Genomic DNA, 21776 nt, shown 5'->3' with positions numbered 1-21776 from the left:
GTTCTTCTTGCTTCTGCTGTCTGCCCTCTGGTGGATGAGGCTATCTATGAGGCTTGTGCAAGTTTCCTGATGGGAGGGACTGGTGGTAGATGGAGCTGACTGTTGCTCTGGTGGGCAGAGCTCAGTAAAACTTTAATCTGCTTGACTGCTGATGGGTGGGGCTGGGTTCCCTCCCTGTTGGTTGTTTGGCCTGAGGCAACACAACACTGGAGCCTACCTGGGCTCTTTGGTGGTGCTAATGACAGATTCTGGGAGGGCTCATGCTAAGCAGTACTTCCCAGAACTTCTGTTGCCAGTGTCCTTGTCCCCATGGTGAGCCACAGCCACCCCCCACCTCTTCAGGTGACCCTCCAACACTAGCAGGTAGGTCTGGTTCAGTCTTCCCTGGGGTCACTGCTCCTTCCCCTGGGTCCTGATGTGCACACTACTTTGTGTGTGTCCCCCAAGAGTGGAGTCTCTGTTTCCCACAGTCCTGTTGAAGTCCTGCAGTCAAATCCCACTAGCCTTCAAAGTCTGATTCTCTAGGAATTCCTCCTCCCATTGCCGGACCCCCAGGTTGGGAAACCTGACATGGGGCCCAGAACCTTCACTCCAGCGGGTGGACTTCTGTGGTATAAGTGTTCTCCAGTCTGTGAGTCACCCACCCACCAGTTATGGGATTTGATGTTACTGTGATTGCGCCCCTCCTACCGTCTCATTGTGGCTTCTCCTTTGTCTTTGGATGTGGGGTATCTTTTTTGGTGAGTTCCAGTGTCTTCCTGTTGATGATTGTCCAGCAGCTAGTTGTGATTCTGGTGTTCTCGCAAGAGGGAGTGAGAGCACGTCCTTCTACTCTGCCATCTTGGTTCCTAGTCTGTGAATTAAATCTTAAAGCTAGTAAGTAACAAGATGAGAATTCCAACCCAGTCACTCTGGTTCCATTCTGTACCTTTAACTATTTTGATGCTGTGCTTCAGTAGAATAAAAAGTTAATCTCATCCTGTTAACAGATATTGGACATCGTACTAGCTTTAGAGTGTGCAACAGTGAACAAGATGGGCATATTTCTTGCCCTTCAGAATTTGTCAGAGCAGGGTTTGTGCTCATGGACTCCTCAGTATGATGGATACACCAGAACCTCAGAGTGGGATGGTATTGGTGAGGTCGTGTATACTACCCTCCCTCATGCATGAATCCCTTGTTTGGTGATGGAGAACTCAGCCTCTCATAAGGCAGCCAACCCCATTTCAAGGCAACTGTAGTTATTGAAGCGTTCTTTCCTTTCATAAAAATGGAGAGATAGTACTGTTAATATTCATGGAGGTTAGCTTGCAAAGAACTCAACTGTAAGTGTCACTGCCTCAGCATATTTTCTTTGCAGAGAAGACTGTAAACTTTTACTTAGTAAGAATTTCCTGCTCCATTTAATGTATATGGCAGCAACTGTGGTACAATACAGTAAAATATTGTTACATCAAAAGTTTCCCAGCTCGTAGAAGCTCAAGGATTTCTCTATGAGAAATGCTGACCATTTCCATGTGATTTAGTGGTTTTTTGAGCAATTCCAGTTTCAGATGGCAAAACCAGATCGTATTTTTCATTGGTAAACAATTTCTTATCCACACTAGGTGGCAGTAGATAAATGAGAATGATGTGTCTGCAAGCACTCTTTCTGGACAGCTCACCCAAGATTAAAAGGAAAGCGAGTCAGCCTCAAGTTTCTTATCTTTGCCTCAACTCTGGACTCTGGAGCTGATAGGAAGAAGTTGTGCGTTCTGCTCTGTGGAATGGCCAGAAAGAAACATAGGTGTTGGTGGGCCAAGCAGATAGTCCTACATGGTTCTAATTCCTTCTTTACTGCAGTGTGGGGATTATTGGGAGTATACACCTCTACTTCTGACACAAGTGGCTGGATAGATGTAAATGCTTATTAATATTTCCAAAACTACAGCTGTACCCATCAAACTTGATAAGTGCTGTTAAAATAATTCCACTCCTCTTACCACAGTCCCTGACTGTTGCAGTGTTGTCCTCACTGTTAACCCCTACTTTATTCTTGATACTCTACATGTTCCTGTCAGATTGATCTTTCTAAAGCACATTTTAGCTTCCAGTTTTTCTGTGCCTTCCCAAATTCCTTCACCCCTCACAATTTGACCCTTGCCACCCTCTCTTGTCGCTGCCCTGTGCAGCAGTATCGTGTCAGCATTCTGCCTCTATGCTCAGGGAGGCTTGTAACCTCATCTCTGTCTCTCTTTTTGCTTTTGTTTTATAAACCTTTTCTAAAGGAGCCATGACAAGCTCTGTTTCCTCCACGGGAAGCCTTTCTCACTAAGTGCTCAGTCAACAGTTTCTGCTTTGAGGTTCATCAGTATGCTTTTTGCTGGTAGCATTTATTTGATACCAAGTTCTGCTATCTCTCTTGCCCTTTGTTTACTTCTTTGTATTCATAATGTTTAGTAAATAAATGGTGATCATGTGGTTTCTTTCCCTTTTTGTTTTTTTGAATTCTGAAATAATCTCCCTCAGAAGTAGTCACCACTCTAATTATTCCCTTGCTTTTCTTTCAAATTTTACTATTTATGATTGAATCAGTAACGAGATATTTTTTCATTTTGGATAGTTTTAAACTTTATATAAATGGAATCATACTGCATATATTTTACTATAGCCTCCTTCTTTATTTAGCATTAAAATCCTGAGATTCATGTGCATGGATTCTGAATTCATATGTTGTTGCACATAGTTGTATTTCATTCATTTTCACAGCTGTATAGGATTTCAGTGAATTGACTACAGTAGTAATTCCCATGATTATACATTTATTCTACTGTTGATAAACAGGTGGGTATTTCTGATTGTGGTTTGTTTTTCTAATTAATTTACTGTTTATTGACATATAGTTGATTTACAATGTTGTGTTAGTTTCTGCAGGACTGTGGTTTGTTTCTGTTTTTGCCATTACAGTGTTGCTCTAAACAATGTCAGCATCATTGAGCTTTCTAGCTTTTGCAGTCTTGTAGGTGTTAAGCAGTATTTTGCTTTAATCGTCCCTTTTCTAATTACTACTAATGTTTCTGAAAATCTCTTCATATTCTAGATAACTGTTAGGTTTTCTATAATTTTTTCCTTAGGATTGCTCTTCTTTTCACATTGATTTGTAGGTTTTTCTTATATATTTTAGGTATTTGTCCTTTTTCAGTTTCAGATATAATATCTTCTCCTATTCCATTATCTGATTGTTAACTTTGTGGTAACCATTGTTAAACAGAAATCCTTAGTTTTGGGGCAAACAGATGGATCAATTTTTTTTTAATTTATTTAGTTTTTGCCTTATGGTTTTACTTTTGCAGCTTTTAAGATATTCTTCTCTACCCTGGGTCAGAAAGATATTCTTACACATTAACTTCTACTAACTCTGTAGTTTTAACATACCATTTAGGTTTATAATTTATCTGCTGTTCATCTTTGTATGTAGTATTAGGCAGGGATCTATTTAGTGAGCCCGTTTTCTTAGGTACAAGTCATCCTTCCTCTATTGATTTGTGGCACCATTTTTCCTTTGTATTTGTTTTCCATATATACAGGGCTTTGCTTCTGAACTCTTTATCGGATTGCTTCCTATTTTTTAAAGACTTCTTTAATGTCTTTATATGAGTTTTTTTTTTCTTTAAAGGTCATATGCATTTTTGGGTTTTTTCCTGATGTATTTAAAAATTTCTATGGAATTATAAATTATGATTTTTAAAAATTTACATTTTCTGTGTGCTGAAGTACAGACAGGTAATTGACTTTGTATATCAATTTTGGATCTAGTAAACTCTCTTAGTTTTAATGATTCAGCAGTAGATTCTTTTGGGATTTCTTTATAGATAATTATATATAAATGACAATTTTTATTTCTTCTGTTCTAATTCTTACATCATAATGCTTTTATTTCCTTTTCTTGTCTTACTGAACTGGCTAGGATTTTTTTCTGCATCTTTTGAGGTGGGTCATTTCATTTTATTTTTAAAATCCCTTAATAGGTGAATCCCATTGATTTTCTAATGTAAAAGCAACTTTTTATTCCTGGGATAAATTCAACTTGCTCACAATGATCTTTTCTTATATATTGTTAGATTTGATAGGCTAATATTTTATTTAAAATTTTTGTATCCATGCTAATATATGGATATTTTCATTTTAGAATATATTAGGAAATACCCTCTAGATTATTAGAAATGGCATCCACTTTCCTATGGTATAAAAATCTAATATTAGCTTTTTTTAATGTATATATACAGATTAATCCAAAGCTTGATGTAGTCGATTTGCAGACCTCTACTCCCCCTGTTGTGGACATCCTTTCTTTTGATTCTACCACAGTAAGTTTTCTTTGGCATTTAAATGGTATTTAATTGTTTGGCACAATCCATTTTCCTTAAAAAGTGTGTGGGAGGGCTTCCCTGGTGGCACAGTGGTTGAGAGTCTGCCTGCTGATGCAGGGGACACAGGTTCTTGCCCCGGTCTGGGAAAGTCCCACATGCCGCGGAGCAGCTGGGCCCGTGAGCCATGGCCGCTGAGCCTGTGCATCCGGAGCCTGTTGCTCCGCAATGGGAGAGGCCACAACAGTGAGAGGCCCGTGTACCACACAAAAAAAAAAAAAAAAAAAAAAAAGTGTGTGGGAGAGAACATAAAAAATGGGCTAAATAGCCTAACACCTTAGCATAGAAAAAACCTTGTACAAAAGTCATATTTACAATGTGTCTAAATAACCACAAGGGGGAGCAGTACCAATTTCTAGAAAAGCTTCAATTTGAGGACCTTGAGCTCAGTAGAATCCATACCGTCTCATCTCCCGTTAAGGTGCCACCCATGTGACATTTCACTTGCTGTCACAGAACAGATTTCCTTCTTTGGTAATTGCCTTTCAGAGGTGCTAAACTTACGTCTAGTCTCCTTAGAAGGTGTAAGAAAAGCAATCATTTCCCTTTGTTCGTCTCTCTTGAAGGATAATCCAGAAATTAAGAAGTATTTCTAACACTTGCAATTTTGTTTTAAAAAATTTCATACATATAATTTATTTACTAAGTGTATCCAAAGACTTCAAAAATTGAGAGTTTTAGCATTTCAATTTGAGTCTGCTTAATCTTTGCAAAGCAGATTATTTCTGCCATCAATTCTGCTAGTCAGGGCAAAACTAGTTATAAGAATGAATGGGAGGACTTCCCTGGTGGTGCAGTGGTCAAGAATTCGCCTGCCAAAGCAAGGGACACGGGTTCGAGCCCTAGTCCGGGAAGATCCCACATGCCGTGGAGCAAGTGCTCTGCAACGGGAGAGGCCACAACAGTGAGAGGCCTGCGTACCGCAAAAAAAAAAAAAAAAAAAAAAATTAACTAGACATCGAATTCTTGCCACAGTGCTTAGCTTATAGTAGGTGCTCAATACTTATGTTCAATGAATTACTCAAGAGTCTCACTGTTGAAATTTACAAATTCTGGTGAGTTGGGTTTTTGCCCCACTGGTGAGAGGAGCAAAAGGTAGGTGGTTTTTGAGATGTGCTGCCTTCTTGTGAGGTAGTTGGTAGACTAAAATTGGGTGTTTCTGGCCTAGAAGATATCAGAGATCATCAAAAATCTTTGATCAGAGCTTTGAGACTCACTCTCCCTGCCATTACCCTTTGAAATTTGCAAAACCTCATGACCTGAGGAATCCATGTGTTCTCAGTAGTGTGCTATGGAGGTGGGCATAAGTGCCACCTAGCAAGCGATAGCAGGGTGTCTGTCCCTGGATGGTAATGCAGAAGTGCCAAAGTCAAGTGTCCATGTTATAGAACCCTAACTCGGGAATACAGGGTACGCGGGATTTCAAAAAGACAATTCTTGTTTTGTTTTTTTAATTGAAGTATAGTTGATTTACAATGTTGTGTTAATGTCTGCTGTACAGCAAAGTAATTCAGTTATACATATATATAATTCTTTTTCATATTCTTTTCCACTATGGTTTATCTCAGGATATTGAATATAGTTCCCTGTGCTATATAGTAGGACCTTGTTGTGTATCCATTCTATATGTAATAGTTTGCATCTGCTAACGCCAAACTCTCAGTCCATTCCCCCCCTCCCCCTTGGCAACCACAAGTCTGTTCTCTACAGGGAAGACAATTTTTAATAATAAACATGTGACACATTTGCAGTTGTGTTACAAAGCAGAATAATAAGACTGAAGAGTACAGTTATTACCCACATAAGGGATACTATTAGGGTGAATTATATGATATTGTCATTTTGTAGGCAAAAACGATCTAATACATATCAGTGATTTCCCATGGTTCAGCCCCACACATAAGCATTAAAAGGAAGACTCCACTGTTACTTTGAGTTGTGTGCTTGATGCTACATAAAAATAAAACAAACAAAACAAAAACTTGTTTGCTATAAATTGGTTTCGAATTAGGCTAATGATGTCCCCCTTAGATTTTTTTTACAATCTGGAAGATAGCTGCTTGCCTCCTGGCAAGACATAAGGACTCCTGATTTTATTTATTTTACTGACACATTTTCTGAAGACAGATATTCATGAAGCATTTAGATTTTTATAAAGAGTATCTTTAAAGAGCTTTCCTTTAAATTTTCAATGTATGTGTCTTTCTTTTAGCTCATTGATAGATAAGTGGTTAGAAAACTAAAGTGTAATCACTGTAATTGTTTGCCTTTCCATTAATCTAGTGGTAATTCTTAATCTGTCATCTCCTCTGTATCGGCTGCTTTTCTTTTGCTTCTGCACAACAAATCAAACATAAATGTAAAGGAGATTTGTTTCTATTCTGGCATGAAGCACTATTGTGGTGTGAACTTTACATGTAATTATAATGAAAAGACACAGAGAAGTATTGGAAGCAAAAAAGAAAAAAAAGCAGTATTTACAGATGGTTTTGGTTTTTGTTATTGTGGTTGCTGTTTATTTTGGGGATTTGTTTGTTTGGTTTTTGCAGACTGGAAGAAAGTTTCTTTAGAAATTCATTTTCATCAAGATGAGATGTAAAAAGGTTACTCTTTAAAACTTAGTTTGTGAAATTTCTTAGGATAAAAGCAGGTTTTTTATGGTGTAAGAAATAGTTGGCTTCTGTTCCTGTTTTGACTTGATTTAATATTACATTCAGGAGGATTTCTAGATCTAAGTGTACTGATATCTATGCTCTGATGCCTCCTTACAACAGAGAAGAAATTATGGCATACAGTGTAACAGTTGGTATCTTTGTGGCTTGCACTTGTGTCTCTAATGCCAGGCAGGAAATTTGATACAATATTTCGGGATCAAAATAAGCTGTTCCCAATCTGCATTTTTAAAGCTTTGTTGTAAAAAAAAAAAAAAGTTTCCGTAAAGGGATATACTGGCTGTCACATAGACATAGTTTAAAAATGTTGATCTCAAATTTCTGAATCTTATTCCAATTATGTTGTCTCTTGCTATTTGCTGATCTTCTAAAGATTATTTAGTTCAAGATTCCCATTGAGTCTTTTAATGTTTTCATTTATTCTATTAGAAATAGATGAAGGTTTTGTCATCAAAATTGTACAAGGCATTTAGCATTAGCACATGTGGTGTGGCTATATCCTCAGCTCCTCTCTCCCCAAAGGCAAATAAGACAGTAATTTCTCTTCTGTGTCCTTATATAAAGTGGTGTTTTTTTAAATACTAACTAAACAGAGCTTATTTAAAATACTCTAGGATTATTAAAATTGTTATTTTTAGGTAAACTATATTCCTAGGTTTTGATGTATTTTATTACTATTTGTCCAACAAATGAACATAATGAAATTGATGATCTTGCTAGTATTACTCTGATTGACTCAAAACACTGGACTCAGAGAACTCAGAGTGTCCTTGTCTTTACTCTGGCAACTATGTAGAGTATGAATGTAGTATTTATGCCTTTCTTTAGAATTAGAGACAGTTTTCAGGTTAAATTAATTATTTACAATAAACTGAGAATCTGAAGTTATATCATAGAAGAAAATCAAGGTCTACAGTCTTTTCTTGCTCCATCAGTCAAATATTTAAAGCCACACTGCATGGAGGCATCATATGATATACTGAAGACAGGATGTCAAGCTGGCCGCCTCACCTCAAGAAACTTACAGCCAAGCCAGAGAGAAATAACAGTGTAAGAAGTAAGTGGCAGTTTCAAGATACTAGATGCTAAGGGTATATGATTGTCAAAGGAAAGGTTGTTAACAGAAGGATTCAGAAAAGGTCATGAATGGGCTAGAGGAAACTAGAAGACTTCTCTAGCAGAAAACATTTGACCAGTTCTTGACCTGACCGAAGATGAGTAGGATTTTGATAGAGACATTCCAGGTGGGGAAAGCAAGGTATAAGTAGATGCCTTAGAAGTAATTGAAAATACAATACGTACCATGGTAATAAAAGTGCAGCCGTCTAATCTGGAGTCTCTGCGTTGCCTAACTCAATGGATAGCAGATGTGGTAGGATGCTGGGAGCATACCTACTCACACACATTTTTAGCTCTCAATCAGTACTTCTTGAGTAACAAAATATACCTGCCCCAGAGAAGCCTACATTGTATATTCTAGAGGAGGAGACAAGCAATTCACAGATTTAAAAAAAGTAGACCATACAGTATAGTAGACGGAAACAATGCAAAGGTGTAAATAGCACCGAAGTTAGGTAGGAAGAAGGGTGCATTTAGATAGTATGGCCAGGACAAGAGTCATGTGAAAGGTGACGTTTGTGGAAGGAACTGAAGGAATGACGTGAACAAGTTAGATGACTATCTGGGAAGGTACTCCAGGCCATGGGAGCAGTGCTGGAAGGCCAGATTGGGAGTGAGGAGCCGCCACTGGAGGGTTTCCTGCAGAGAAAGGGGCATAATCTCATGAGTGTTTTAACAGGGTCACTCTGGCTACTGTGTTGAGAATCAGCTGGGGGTGATGGTGGAGGGGAGCAAAGAGACCAGCAAAGCTAATGAAATCATCAGACAGAAGGCAGAAGTGGCTTGATCCAGGGCCGTAACAGAGGAGGTGGTGTTAAGCGATCTGATTCTGGATGTATTTTGAAGGTGGAGCCAATGGACTGGAGGTCCGCTGTGGGATTCCCTGTCTCCTTTCCCCAGGGATAGTAAGGCGCAGCCCTGAGTAATCTCAGGGTGGCCCAGCTTATCTCCTGGCTCAGCATCATTTGGCCAGAGGGGTTGCTGAGAGAAAAAAAGATTTGTGATTTTCCTATCTTCTTTTCTGGGATTAGGAAGGTGCTCAGCTGAATCAAAGCAAGAGAGACTGTGCTGTTTCTGTGACTTTGAGAACCACAGTGGTAAAACATAGTCCTCCTTCCTAGGTGTCCTTTAGGTTTGCATTTTTCAGCGATGTTTATTGGTTTCCCTTTTGGAAAGGCTGTCGCATCAGCCTATTTTTAGGAAGAAAAAAGTTATCCACTTTCATGGAGATTGTCATATGATATATGCTCTCTGAAAAATATTGATATATTGATAAAATAAAAGGACATACAAAGAGTAAACTTACAGCTGCAGAGAGGATATCTCCATGGTTGTTGTGGCAACAGTTCGTCCTGGTTACTAGACAACATTGCGTAACCAGTTCAGAGCTATTCCAGTTCCTAACTGCTTATGTAAGCAAAGATTTGGAAAGACTTACTTGAAAGAACACAGTGTATGAAACCTAAATGTTCAAAACTAAAATTTGTAACTTGAAAGTGTAAAATGGCAATATGTGATGCATTGTCCCCAGATACCTCATTTACCTTTCCAGGAAAATCAATAAAAATCATGTTATGCAAACCTCCTGCTTATGCTGCTTTTCTGTATGCTAACATTCCTGCATTTACCTATAAACAGCTTCTAAATTTGGAGGTAGGTGAAATTCTTTTTTAAGTGTTTGAACTTTGCAACAGTTTATAAGGTAGCATTTGATTTGTAAATTCGGGGCATATGATTTCTGAAACTAGATATGTTTGTAACGTTGTTGCTTGCTAAGCTTTAGGAAACAGACATGTTCATGGTATCTTTAGACATCAGTTCAGTGGCCCTCAGGACTTTTCTCCTGCTCCCACTCGAAGTGTTTGAAAGAAAATGAATACAGGCATTTGTAAAATCCACCTATGGACTGTACACAGAGGTGCTTTCCACAGTTTATCCTCATTTTATTATCCTCATTTTTTATCCTCATATTTTTTTATCCTCATTTAGTCTTAATTTCAAATGATAGTGAATATGTCAAGTGAGATACAGTGATTCTTTTTTTTTTTTTTTTTAATCCAGTGTCTCAAAAAGTTAAGATGCTTAGTAGGAGTAAAAGATGAATTCTTATCAGGGCTGAGAAATAATTTTAAAACATTACCCTTTGAAATTGAAAGAGATAAAGTAATTAAATTGTCAAAGCATTTTAAAAATAAGACATACATGATAAAACTAACAAGTAAATAAGAAGAAATACACTTCCACAAATCTCTCACCCTTTAGAATAGAAAACACATTTATGGTTTTTTCAGATACAAGTTATTTTAGAGATAGAGAAAACATTAGAGAGGAAGAGACGATTTCCAAATTGCATTGGAATTGCAATTTGCATCCTTGCTTTAGAAGTACATCATGACCTATATGTTATAAGAACTACCAACAGTTGTGAATGTGATAGCTGACCTTTAAAAAAAAATGTGTTTTGGGGATTATAGAAAAAAAAAACAAGCAACTAAAACTTTTAGTCTGTTAAAGGAATGTGGCTTTTTTTTTTAAAGCTGATTTACTAAGATAGTACAATTGTAAAAAGAGAGTAATAGTGTGGGTCAGAGGGTTTCTTTTTTCCTCCAAATAAAATATACTTTTTGATAAAAGTCATAATAATCATAAGTCCCAAATGTTTGATTTAACTATCCTTAACGACTTAACTAATTTGAGCCTCATTCCCTTTAAGTTTCAAGGTCACCGAGAAAGAAAGCTTACATTAATGAGTGCTTCCTTTTACCAAAAATTTTATACTAAGTAAATTTTTAAGCATAGTCCTAGTTAAAAATTTATGCAGTGAAACTGGTCTTCATAACCTGTTGACAAAAGTGATTTAGGACTTAAACTTTTCTTTATGAAATGTAAAGAGAGAGAGAACTCTACAAAAGGATTTTATAAAACATGCTATTTGGGAGCCCAACAGATTAAATACGTTTTTTAATTTCCTTTAGAAAATTAGCACATTTCTGGGAACTGGAGGTTTTGATGTTCCAGGTATTATTTCTGCCTTCCAACTTCCTGCGCTACTGTATTTCTAAACTGCTGCAGTCATCTGGACTGTCACAGGCCTGGGAATCTAAGCCACATCCCCAGTTCCCACAGTTGAAACTGAGGCGTGCAGAAAATGCCCGACAGCCTCAGCCCACACACCCAGTAACAACTGGTTCCTTCCTCTTCCTGTGGAAGAGCAACATCCTCGGAGATGAAAAGAAATGCACCCTGAGGAATGCAGGAACAGCAGTGAGCTTTTCACACAGGAAATTACTAGGGGAGCATTCTGCAAAGTGCTTGTCTCCTGGACTGTCAGCCCCTAATGAGCTTCCTGCTGACCTGGAGGATGGTTTACTATGGAGCTAAATGCCGTTGGCAGGTCTGTCAGAGTTGCCTGGAAGATAGGGAGCTTCTCTTTCAGCTGTTCTGTACATTACACCCATCTGGTTTTGAGTAATTTGGTGCTGCTTATACAGTGAAGCTAGTTGGCTTTGCTCCTTTATTTAGGCACCTGACAGCTAATTGTTTGGTGGAAGTAGTCAGCAAGTCTGCTGAAATGAATTTTTCAGTCAGTTCTTTGTGCTTTATGAAGTCAGGTTATGTGAACTATATTAGGACTTCAGAGGGATTAAAACCCTCGTAATCTGAGTGAACTGGCTGCTGATGCCCAGTGCTGGTTCTTGCCGAGTTCCATCTATGTCTTTCAGTCTCCTTGCTTTTCCTTTCTGAAACAGTCAGGCATCAGTAGAAGATATACTGTGTGCACAATCATACATCCTTGAGCACACAGAAAACTCTGCTGCTTCAAACCAGCCAGTCCACCAACCCCTATAATTTAAACATTGAGACTGACTTGGAATGACTTTTACAACTGAAGAATGTTCTGGTATAATTTTTTTCCCCTAATTCCTATGTATTTTCTTTTTCCTTTACTTGAGATAATGATGGCCACTGTAAAGCCCAGTTTTTATATCATATGTTCTTTTTAAACTGCTTTCGAGATCACTACAGAATTTTGGTGGGTTTCAGCATTTATGGTGGCAAAATTCCTTTACTTTTCATGTATTTGTTTGGATTATTTTACTGAAGCACATAAGAGTTACATGTTGTTTGTTTTAAGTTGAAGGGGAGATGGAGAAAAGGAATGTCAGGCATTTCCTCTTCCTTTCAGAATGTCTTTTTAATGAACATTCCTCTTCCCTCCTATGAACAAACCATCTCAACTCAGTGAGGGGCCTCTAAGTGTCTAAGTTTCTAACAAACCAACTCCTTTCCTTTGTTCCTTCAGCCCTAGAGTTAGTTGCTTCATGCATTTACTATTTCTTCTCACCTCTGTGATCCCTTTTAGCCTTTGCAGACTTCCAAACCTTTTTAACCAGTTCCCTATATTAAATTCTCTCTGCTAAAATAACTGTTGTGGTTTCTGTTTTCCTGCTGGATCCTGAATGATCATCCTAAAGATCCTAAACCATCCTAGAGAAATAGAAGTACAGAAAAAGACTTGTATCCAAGGATGTTTATTTCAGCATTACTTATAACAACAAATGGACACAAGTCAAATATCCTTTAAGAGAGTATTAGTTAAATAAAACTATAGTACATCAAGTGATGGAATATTATATAGCCATGCCATGTTTAACAACAGCTAAATGCATGTGTATGATTCTGAATTTGATTCTGGGTCAGTAGAAGAATTGCTATAAAGAACATCACTATGCCAGTTGACAAAAATTGAGCATGGGCTTTACCTCCTTGGTAGGGCTTTGTAGTTACTTTTCTTTTACTGCTCTTCCCATGTCCCCAACCTCACCCAATCAATTATTTTCATTTTTTTGTTTGTTCTTTTTTTTTTTTTTTTTTAAGAAAGAGTATTCTTTGTGGCAAGAATTGTGTGTGCCTAAGTTTTCTTTGGTGGTGTTATTGCTGTTCATTCTCGTGTGTGCAGATATTATTTCCTTTGTGGAATAGGTGATAGTCAGTTTCCATCAGATTTGGCTACAGTGTGAATTTTATGAAGTGAATCCTATTTTCCATTGACTTTTATTTTTAAGCAGAGCTATGTTTTCTTGGTAAATATTCTGTTTATTGGGCTGGAAATCTTATGGGCTACGCTTGAAAGCATGCCCAAATCCATAATTACAGTGTTACAGTAATAGTACACCTTGTTCCCATAGCTGAAACTTTAAAAGACATTTTGTAATTCACTCGGAAAGTTCTTCTGTTTGAAGCTACAGGTTCAGTAGAATGAATCTGTGTCCCATTTTGTCCATTCTCTAAGCTTGATATTGTGTAAACTAAATTCATTTTAAATGACATCTAGCATCAGGCAAAGTACCAGAGTAAATGTTATTCTAAATTCAGAAACAATGCATTTTAGGGATAATAATTAATCATCTAATGAAATTTTAATTATTTTTTGATAAATAATTACTTGTTTTCAACAGAACTGGAAATGCATTATTTTAAGATAAAGTGAAGACAGTTGTGTGCTTTGGAAAATCAGTTGAAATTTTGAAGAATTTGACTAAGAAATGCACTCTCCCAGATTTGTACTTTTAGAAAATTCTGTGTACTTTCTGTAAAATTCAGTACACAGTAAAATTACTGAAAAAAATTCAAGCTGTTAACACTATTTAAAAACTTTGTTCTTTTTCAAGAAATCGTTTATATATGTTCTGTGAATTATAAATGCCATAAAACTATGGCTGTTTTACATTTTGGGCACTAATCTATCAGAGAGTCAGTCACACCCTCTTCCTCCCAACTCAGGGAAAACAACCTCTTTCTGATATACAATTAAATGACATGAAAAATTTTAAACAAATAATATGTTTTTTAAAATATCACCATTTTTTAAATTGAGTAAACTGATACGTTTATGACACAGAATTGAGAAAAGAAAAAAAAATTCTATTTAAAAATAAATTATCTCTTCCCTGAAATGTATTTGAAACGTTCTATTTAGAGAGCAATAGTTTTCCCTAAGGTATTATATGATTAATATTTTAATCAAGCATTAGGATCTTGTTATTTCTGTTACTGTGTGCTATGATTATTTTTATGTATTTATTAGTCAAGCGAAATGACATTCCTGGGGTTTATCTCAAATTATGTTTTATTTGTTTATTTTTAGTTTTGCTTTGGCACTTTTTCCAGGCAGTTCTCTTGGCAACAGTGGCATTGCTTCTACTTGTCATGTTTTATGCAATTAAGCTCTTCCAGTATATTCCCCATCACAACTTATTTCATGCAAATGTTCTAGCTGTTGTATCCAGCCATTAACTTATATAATTTTTCCTACAGTATTTTTAGTCAAACTTATTTTCCTAAATGTAAAGGAAAAATGAATTTTATGAGAAGCTAAACAATGAAATTTTAATGGAAAAAAATCAGAATGTACTGAAAGTTTTTGTCTTTTCCTCCTGCCTCTACCCTTCCTGGTGCCAGTCCTCACACCAGGGTGGGAGATTTGGATCTGACCACATTAACTAGGATTTGCTTTTTTTCCTCTGCTGCTTATATACCTGGCACAAGAAAATCTGGAGTGCTAGTAGACTGTATGTGGAGACTGTGGCCAACCAGCTTGTTAGAGTAGCAAAACGAGTACATATGGAATTAATTACTCTCCTGCCATAGTTCTGCAGACCCCAAATGAGTAAATCTTGGCAGGAATAGAAAATCTTTCAGAGTACTAACCACAGATGAGCTGTATTTCTGTAGGAGCTGAGCTCAGGGCAGTGAACCTTTGGTGTGCAGCATCACGAAGGGAAGTGACTCAGCCTAAGTTAGGGGCTGACTCAATAGACATTGTTCATTCATTTCTCAAAAATGAACATGCCAGGCACTAGATAGGAGTAGGGGGTTGAGAGGGAGGAGGATGAATGTGGGTTATAATGATAAGCAAAAGCTATCATGGAAAGTTACATAGTACAGTGACAGTATGAATTGTGGGCATTTGACTAAGTCAGGAGTATAGGTGAGGCGAAATCACAGAAAGTTTCCCTGAAAAAGTTGTTTTAAGCTGAGATATAAAACCTTGCTATTCAAAATGTGGTCCATGGTTTGTTTGAGCATCACCTGGGAGCTTCTTAGAAATGCAGAGTCTTGGGTCCCACCCCAGACCTACTGCATCAGACTCTACATTTTAATAAGATCCCCAGGTGATTTATGTGTTCATTAAAGTTTGAGAAGTGCTGATCTAAAGCTTCAGTAAGAGTGGATGTGAGAAGATTAGGAGTAGTGGAGTGTTCTAGGCAGAGGGAACTGTGTATGCAAAGACTGGCTTGCAGGGACCTTGGTATGCTCTAGTGACTGAGAAGAGGGCTGGAGCCCAGGGATAGGCAGGAGAATGTGGTATCAGGACAGCCAAGAGAGGAGTGTTTAAAGATGGGAGTGTCGACATTGCTGAAAGCCAAGAGAAGGATTTTTATAATAATCAATTTAGCAGAAATTTTTGGTTACCTTTTGGAGAGCTTTTTCACTGGACTAATACAGGTGCGAGCCAGTATGAAGTGAGTTGAACAGTGAGTGGAGGGGGCAGGGTGAGCAAAGAGACAGCTAGAATAGATTATTCTTTCTTTGATTGAATACATTTGCTGTGTGTCTATTATATACCAAGCAATGAGAATGCACAGATGAAAGAGTCCAATAATAGTGATAAATGCCTAAGTTGCTATGGGAGTAGTACATCAGTGGAGTGGTTAACTAAGGAGTGTGTATGTGTGTGTACACATGAGCATGTGTGTGAGTGCTAGAAAATTTGGGTGGGGGACAGAAAACTTAATCAGAGATAACTTCCTGGAAATGGTTGAAACTTGAGCTGTTTCTTTAAGAATTTGCCTACCATTATGCAGAACACGGACAGAGTTCAGCATTTGTATAGGTGACAAGGCTTAAGAGGGGATGGTGAATTCAGGGAACCATGACAAGAGCAAATTTGAGTTTTAGGACAGTTACTCTAGAGATGTGATAAAGGAGGGGTTAGAGGGAGGTGAGGCTGGGAGGCATGAAAATTAGGAGGCAAGTGCAGTCATAATCTAGATACGGAGGGGGGGGTGCTTGATCTTGAGCAGTAACATAGGGGGAAATGAAGAAGAGGAGACTGAGCTGTGAGATCTTGAAGAGAAAGAGTTAAGTTCTGTTTACTGATTTGACATAGGAGAGGGAAGACTCTAGAATAGCTCCCAAATTTGAAGCTCCTGAGTAGATAATGGCACTGTTTACCAAGATAGGACAGAGACCGGTCTTGGGTATGGAGCATCCAGGCAGAAGTATAGATCTGGGAATCTTTAATTGATTGATCAAGCCATGAGGTCCCACAGGGTGATCCCTGAACTGCAGCTTCATACTAAATACGGTAATGATTATGACAAATAGATGATCACCAGTAATCTCATCTCATTCATCAGGAGTGGTAATTAGAAGACTGTTTGCTTGAATAATGCTGGTTATTTGGTGAATACTGTGACTGAAATATAAAGCAGATAAAACTGGTTGCATTTAATGGCTGTAAGTAGCAGACGTACATTAGTGGTGTCACGGCTTCCTTTTTTAAGAACTTCCTGCTTACTCCTCTGGGTATGTGTTTAGTGTAGATAAATTTTCATGATTCTTAACCACACTTTTAATAAAGTTATAGAATGTAGTTCATATTCTCTTTGACTCATGACATCTGTGAAAAATATTTTTGAACTTTATGGTAGCATTTGAACATTAATTCTCCTGGACCATTTTCCCCATGATAATTGGTTTAAAAAAAAAGAAAGGAAAATCTTTCTTTATAGAGACAGTCATTTTAAAATTAATTTTTTAATTGAAGTATAGTTGATTTATAATGTGTTAGTTTCAGTTTTATATATATATATATATATATATATATATATATATATACTTTTTTTTCAGGTTCTTTTCCCTTACAGGTTATTAAAATAATATTGAGTATAGTTCTCTGTGCTATACAGTAGGTCCTTGTTAGTTATCAGTCATTGTTGTTATCCTTTGGTTTCTGAGTTTCTTCCACCAGCAAAATTAGAAAGGAGCAAAACACACATACCTTTCTATATATAAAAATGTAGGAAAGAAAAATATAGTATGTCTATCAAACAGTAATATTGTTATCATGGCCTCTTATTTATAATGAAGTATTTGTTACTGATTTTCTACTCATAAGCTCTTTGTCCTGAAGATTTTATGCCATAATTTTTCAACTATGTCCAGTTATATAATCTTTATCAAGGGGTTAAATATTTCAGATGAGATTCATAGATTTAAATGCTTGATGTTAGATTGGCTTCCTGTATTATTATTAGGAAATCACTTTTCACGCATTAAATGATGGGACCAGAATTTTTAAAAAGATGTTGTATCTTTGTTTACTAAGTGTTTTAAAAAAGTATTATGTACATTTCTCAGGCAGCTGCCTGAAAATGGAAACTTTTTTCTTTTTTAACTATATCTGAAAATGTCTTAATATTTTGTTTTGGATTTGCTGAACAGTGATTTTCATTTTAAATGTATATTCAGCATATGCTTATCTATTTACTACTTTATTTAGTATGGCTTGTTCATTTATTTTTTGAACTTCCACCTGCCCTTAAGTAGCCTGTTAACTTATTTGAGAAACCAGACATAGAAGAATTTTTTTTTAATTTGAATATAATGGATAGAAAAATATCTTTAATTCAACAAATTTTATTAATTACTTTATGTATGCCTTACACATAGGAGGCACTCACCATATTGTCAACTATCCGAAAGAAGGTGAGCTATGGCTTCTGCCTTCTAGAAAAGTGCAATTTAGATTTTAGTGGAGTTGGGGGGAGGACACAATTTGATAATATTGATAATGATAGGTAATTGATCACAAACAATAGATTAAACTCTTTACCTGTATTCTCACAGCAACCTTATGATGTAGCCCAGGGTTATTTTCTTCATTTTACAGGTGAGGAAACTAACACTTAGAGAAGCCAAGTAATTTGTCCAAGGTCATACAGTCAGTACACAGAAGAGACAAGATTAAACCCAAGTCCGTGTGACTTGATGCCCCATTAATATAGCGCCATATTATATGATAGCATGGATAATTATACAGTATCACAAACAGCAGAAATGCAGGGAAAATTGATAATTACCTTTAAGAAACAAAATTGAATTTTTCTAGAGATCTAGAACAGGCAAATTGCATCTATTTGGGGAGGATGAGGAAAGACTTCATTATTTTGCAAATGCAAATTGAAGTAAACTTACATAAAGTGCACTGTGTATACTGAGATCTCATAGAAAGCTTTCACTCTCTGTCTTCTGAATGATATAATGAACAATAAATAGAAGAGTGGTTCTCAATACCCAGCTGTGAATATACATACTGTTATAATCACAGTTTTATCATTAATCGTACTAGAATGTTCACATTATGCTAGATGGTGAATAGAACATAAATAAATATAATATTTGCCCTCTAAAAGATGTTCAGAAAAGCTTGCCAGTTTTCTGGATGTAGCTTTGTTAAATGATTGGATAAATTCCTGCCTTAAAATTGCCTCTTCATAGTATTAAAACACAGTAAAGAAGCTAGTCTTATTGAAGTGAGCAAAGCATGAGTTACTGTGTATGTGCAATTAAAAAAAAAAAATTATCTCATGACTTTTAACACACAGGTCACTTCTCCTGAACTTGGCACTTGAAGAGTTTTGAGGAACAGAAAATAGGCCTGTAAAAAAGGTCAAAAAATGGCATTATTTATCTTAAGAGAGTCAGCAAGCCCAGGAAATAATTTTTCATAAATTTATTCTAAATAATCCTGACTCTGTGATAATTTTGTGTTTCATAAAAATAATGAGGATAGTTATTTGAGGACAACATTTGGCTTGTTGGTTTGGTCAGCTCTCCACGTACATTATCATGATACTAAAATGGTGGTGGTGTATTTGCTTTTGCAGCACGTATACTAAAATTGAAAAGATACAGAAAATATTAGAGTGGCCTCCACGAGAGGATAAGTTGAAATTTATTAAATGTTCCACGTGTTTTGGAATATTATGTTTGTAGTTAGGGAGGCTCAGTGTCATAAAGACGTTAGTTCTCCCTGAATAAATCTACAAATTCAAGGCAATTCCAATAAACATCCTATTAAGATTTTTCATGAAACCTAAAAAGTTGATTTTATGGCATACATGGAAGAGCAAAGGGCCCAAGATAGGACAATTTTGAAGAAATTTGAAGGTTGGGGACTCTTTAAGCTCTAAGTGTGATATGTTACACAGAGAGACAAAGAGTCCACAATGGAGAGCACATAAGCAGACCCACACAAGTGCAGATGGTTGGTCTATGAAAGGCCCGATTTTGTAGACCCATGAAGATGGGTTTGTCACTAAGTCAACTGTTCAATAAATGTTGCTGGGACAGCTAGCTATATGAAAAATAAAAAATTATGTTCTTACTTTTAACCACAAATGAAATCAATACCAGATGGGTTAAAGGCTTAAGTGTGAAACCCCATACTTCAGAACTTCTAAAGGAAAACAAAAGAATATATTTATGTATTCTGGGTAGGCAAGGATTGCTTAAGCAAAATATAAAATGTACAAATCATAAAAGAAAAAGTTTAATAAATTTGACTACATTTAAAACAAAAAACTTCTGTAAAAAATCCCATAAAAGTGAACACAATCCACAGAGTAGGGGATGTATTACACATATAAACAAAGTATTGGTATCCATAATATATAAGCAACTTTTTAAAATTTTTATTGAAGTATAGTTGAATTACAATGTTGTGTTAATTTCTGCCATATAGCAAAGTGACTCAGTTATACATATATATATATATATATACACACACACACATTCTTTCCATTATGGTTTATCACAGGACATTGAATATAGTTCTCTGTGCTCTACAGTAGGACCTTGTTGCTTATCCATTCTCTATATAACAGTTTGCATCTGCTAATCCCAAGTTCCTACTCCATCCCTCCCCCACCTCCCTCTCCCCTTGGCAACCACCAGTCTATTTTCTATATCCCTGATTCTGTTTCTGTTTCATAGATAGGTTCATTTGTGTCATATTTTAGATTCCACATATATGTGATATCATATGGTATTTCTCTTTCTGACTTAACTTTACTTGGTATGATAATCTCTGGTTGCATCCATGTTGCCGCACATGGCATTCTTTTTTATGGATTAGTAGTATTCCACTGTATATATGTACCACATCTTATATATCCATTCATCTGTCGAAGGACATATAGGTTGCTTCCATGTCTTGGCTGTTGTGAGTAGTGCTGTTAAGTACATAGGGATGTATGTGTCTTTTTGAATTATAGTTTTGTCTGGATATATGCCCAGGAGTGGGATTGCTGGATCATATGTAGTTCTATTTTTAGTTTTCTGAGGAACCTTCATACTGTTTTCTACAGTGGTTACACCAACTTACATTCCCAGCAACAGTGTAACAGGGTTTCCTTTTCTCCACATGCTCTCCAGCATTTGTTATTTGTAGACTTTTAAATGATGGCCATTCTAATTGGCGTGAGGTGGTACCTCACTGTTGTTTTGATTTGTATTTCTCTCTATAGAAGGAACTCTTAAATATAAATTAGAAAAAAGCAGACCAACTAAAAAGTGGACAGAGGACTTAAATAGGTAATTTGCAGAAGAATGATCAATATACACATAAAATATGCTCAAGTTACCAATAATCAAGGAAACAAACAATGAAATTAAAACCATGGGATACCATTTCCTGCCCATAATTTTGTTAAAATTTAAAATGCCTGACAATCAATATTTTTGACTTTGTAGAAAAAGGGGGGATTTTCTTCTGCTCATGGAAGAGTAAGTTGATTCTACCATTTGGGAAAGTATCTGGTAAAACTATAACTGAACTATGACACGTTAGAGGAACTCACCTACCTGTGTACAGGAGACATTTATAAGAATGCTTACTGTGGAATTCAATGCTAGTTAACAGTATAAAGGACACATAAATTGTGGAATACCCAATCAATGGAATACTATTTGGCAGGGAAAATAAGTGAAGTAGACCTACCTGCAACACCATAGACAAATCCAACAATGTTGGTTAACAGAAAATACTAAAGAGATCTAATACTATTTTATGTGAAGCTCGAATACACACAAAAGCAATACTGCTGTTTAGGGATGTCTACCTATGTGATAAAAGTAAAGGGACATAAATTGGGATGATAGACACAATATTCAAGATGGTGGTATCCTTTAAGAGGGAAAGGTAGGGAGATAGGTCATAAAAGGGTATACTTTGTTTCTTAAGGTAGGGGAGAGTGTTGCTTTATTATTCTTATATCTCTTCATTGAATTTTTTTAAAATTTTTACTTTATTGTAGTTGATTTACAATGTGTTAATTTCTGCCATACAGCAAAGCGATTCAGTTATACATATATATACATTCTTTTTCATGTTCTTTTCCATTATGGTTTATCACAGGGTATTGAATATAGTTGCCTTGCTATACCATAGGACCTTGTGGTTTATCCATTCTACGTATAATAGTTTATATCTGCTAATCCCAAATTCCCA

General features: G+C 36.4%; 1 protein-coding gene across 2 annotated transcripts in view; it reads left to right on the top strand.

The window, feature by feature from the left end:
* POC1B (POC1 centriolar protein B) overlaps positions 1–21776 on the top strand; it is a 107289-nt gene that overhangs the window by 63748 nt on the left and 21765 nt on the right. For both annotated transcript variants that reach the window (XM_082850515.1, XM_082850516.1), the window contains one exon: positions 4266–4346. In XM_082850515.1, coding sequence (XP_082706641.1) covers positions 4266–4346 — 81 coding nt within the window. The remainder of the gene's footprint in view (positions 1–4265; positions 4347–21776) is intronic.

Source organism: Leucopleurus acutus (assembly GCF_964270905.1).
Source record: "Leucopleurus acutus genome assembly, chromosome: 11".
Taxonomy (NCBI): domain Eukaryota; kingdom Metazoa; phylum Chordata; class Mammalia; order Artiodactyla; family Delphinidae; genus Leucopleurus; species Leucopleurus acutus.
Note: the sequence above shows the minus strand (reverse complement) of the source record. Positions and strands in the feature narration are given on the sequence as shown.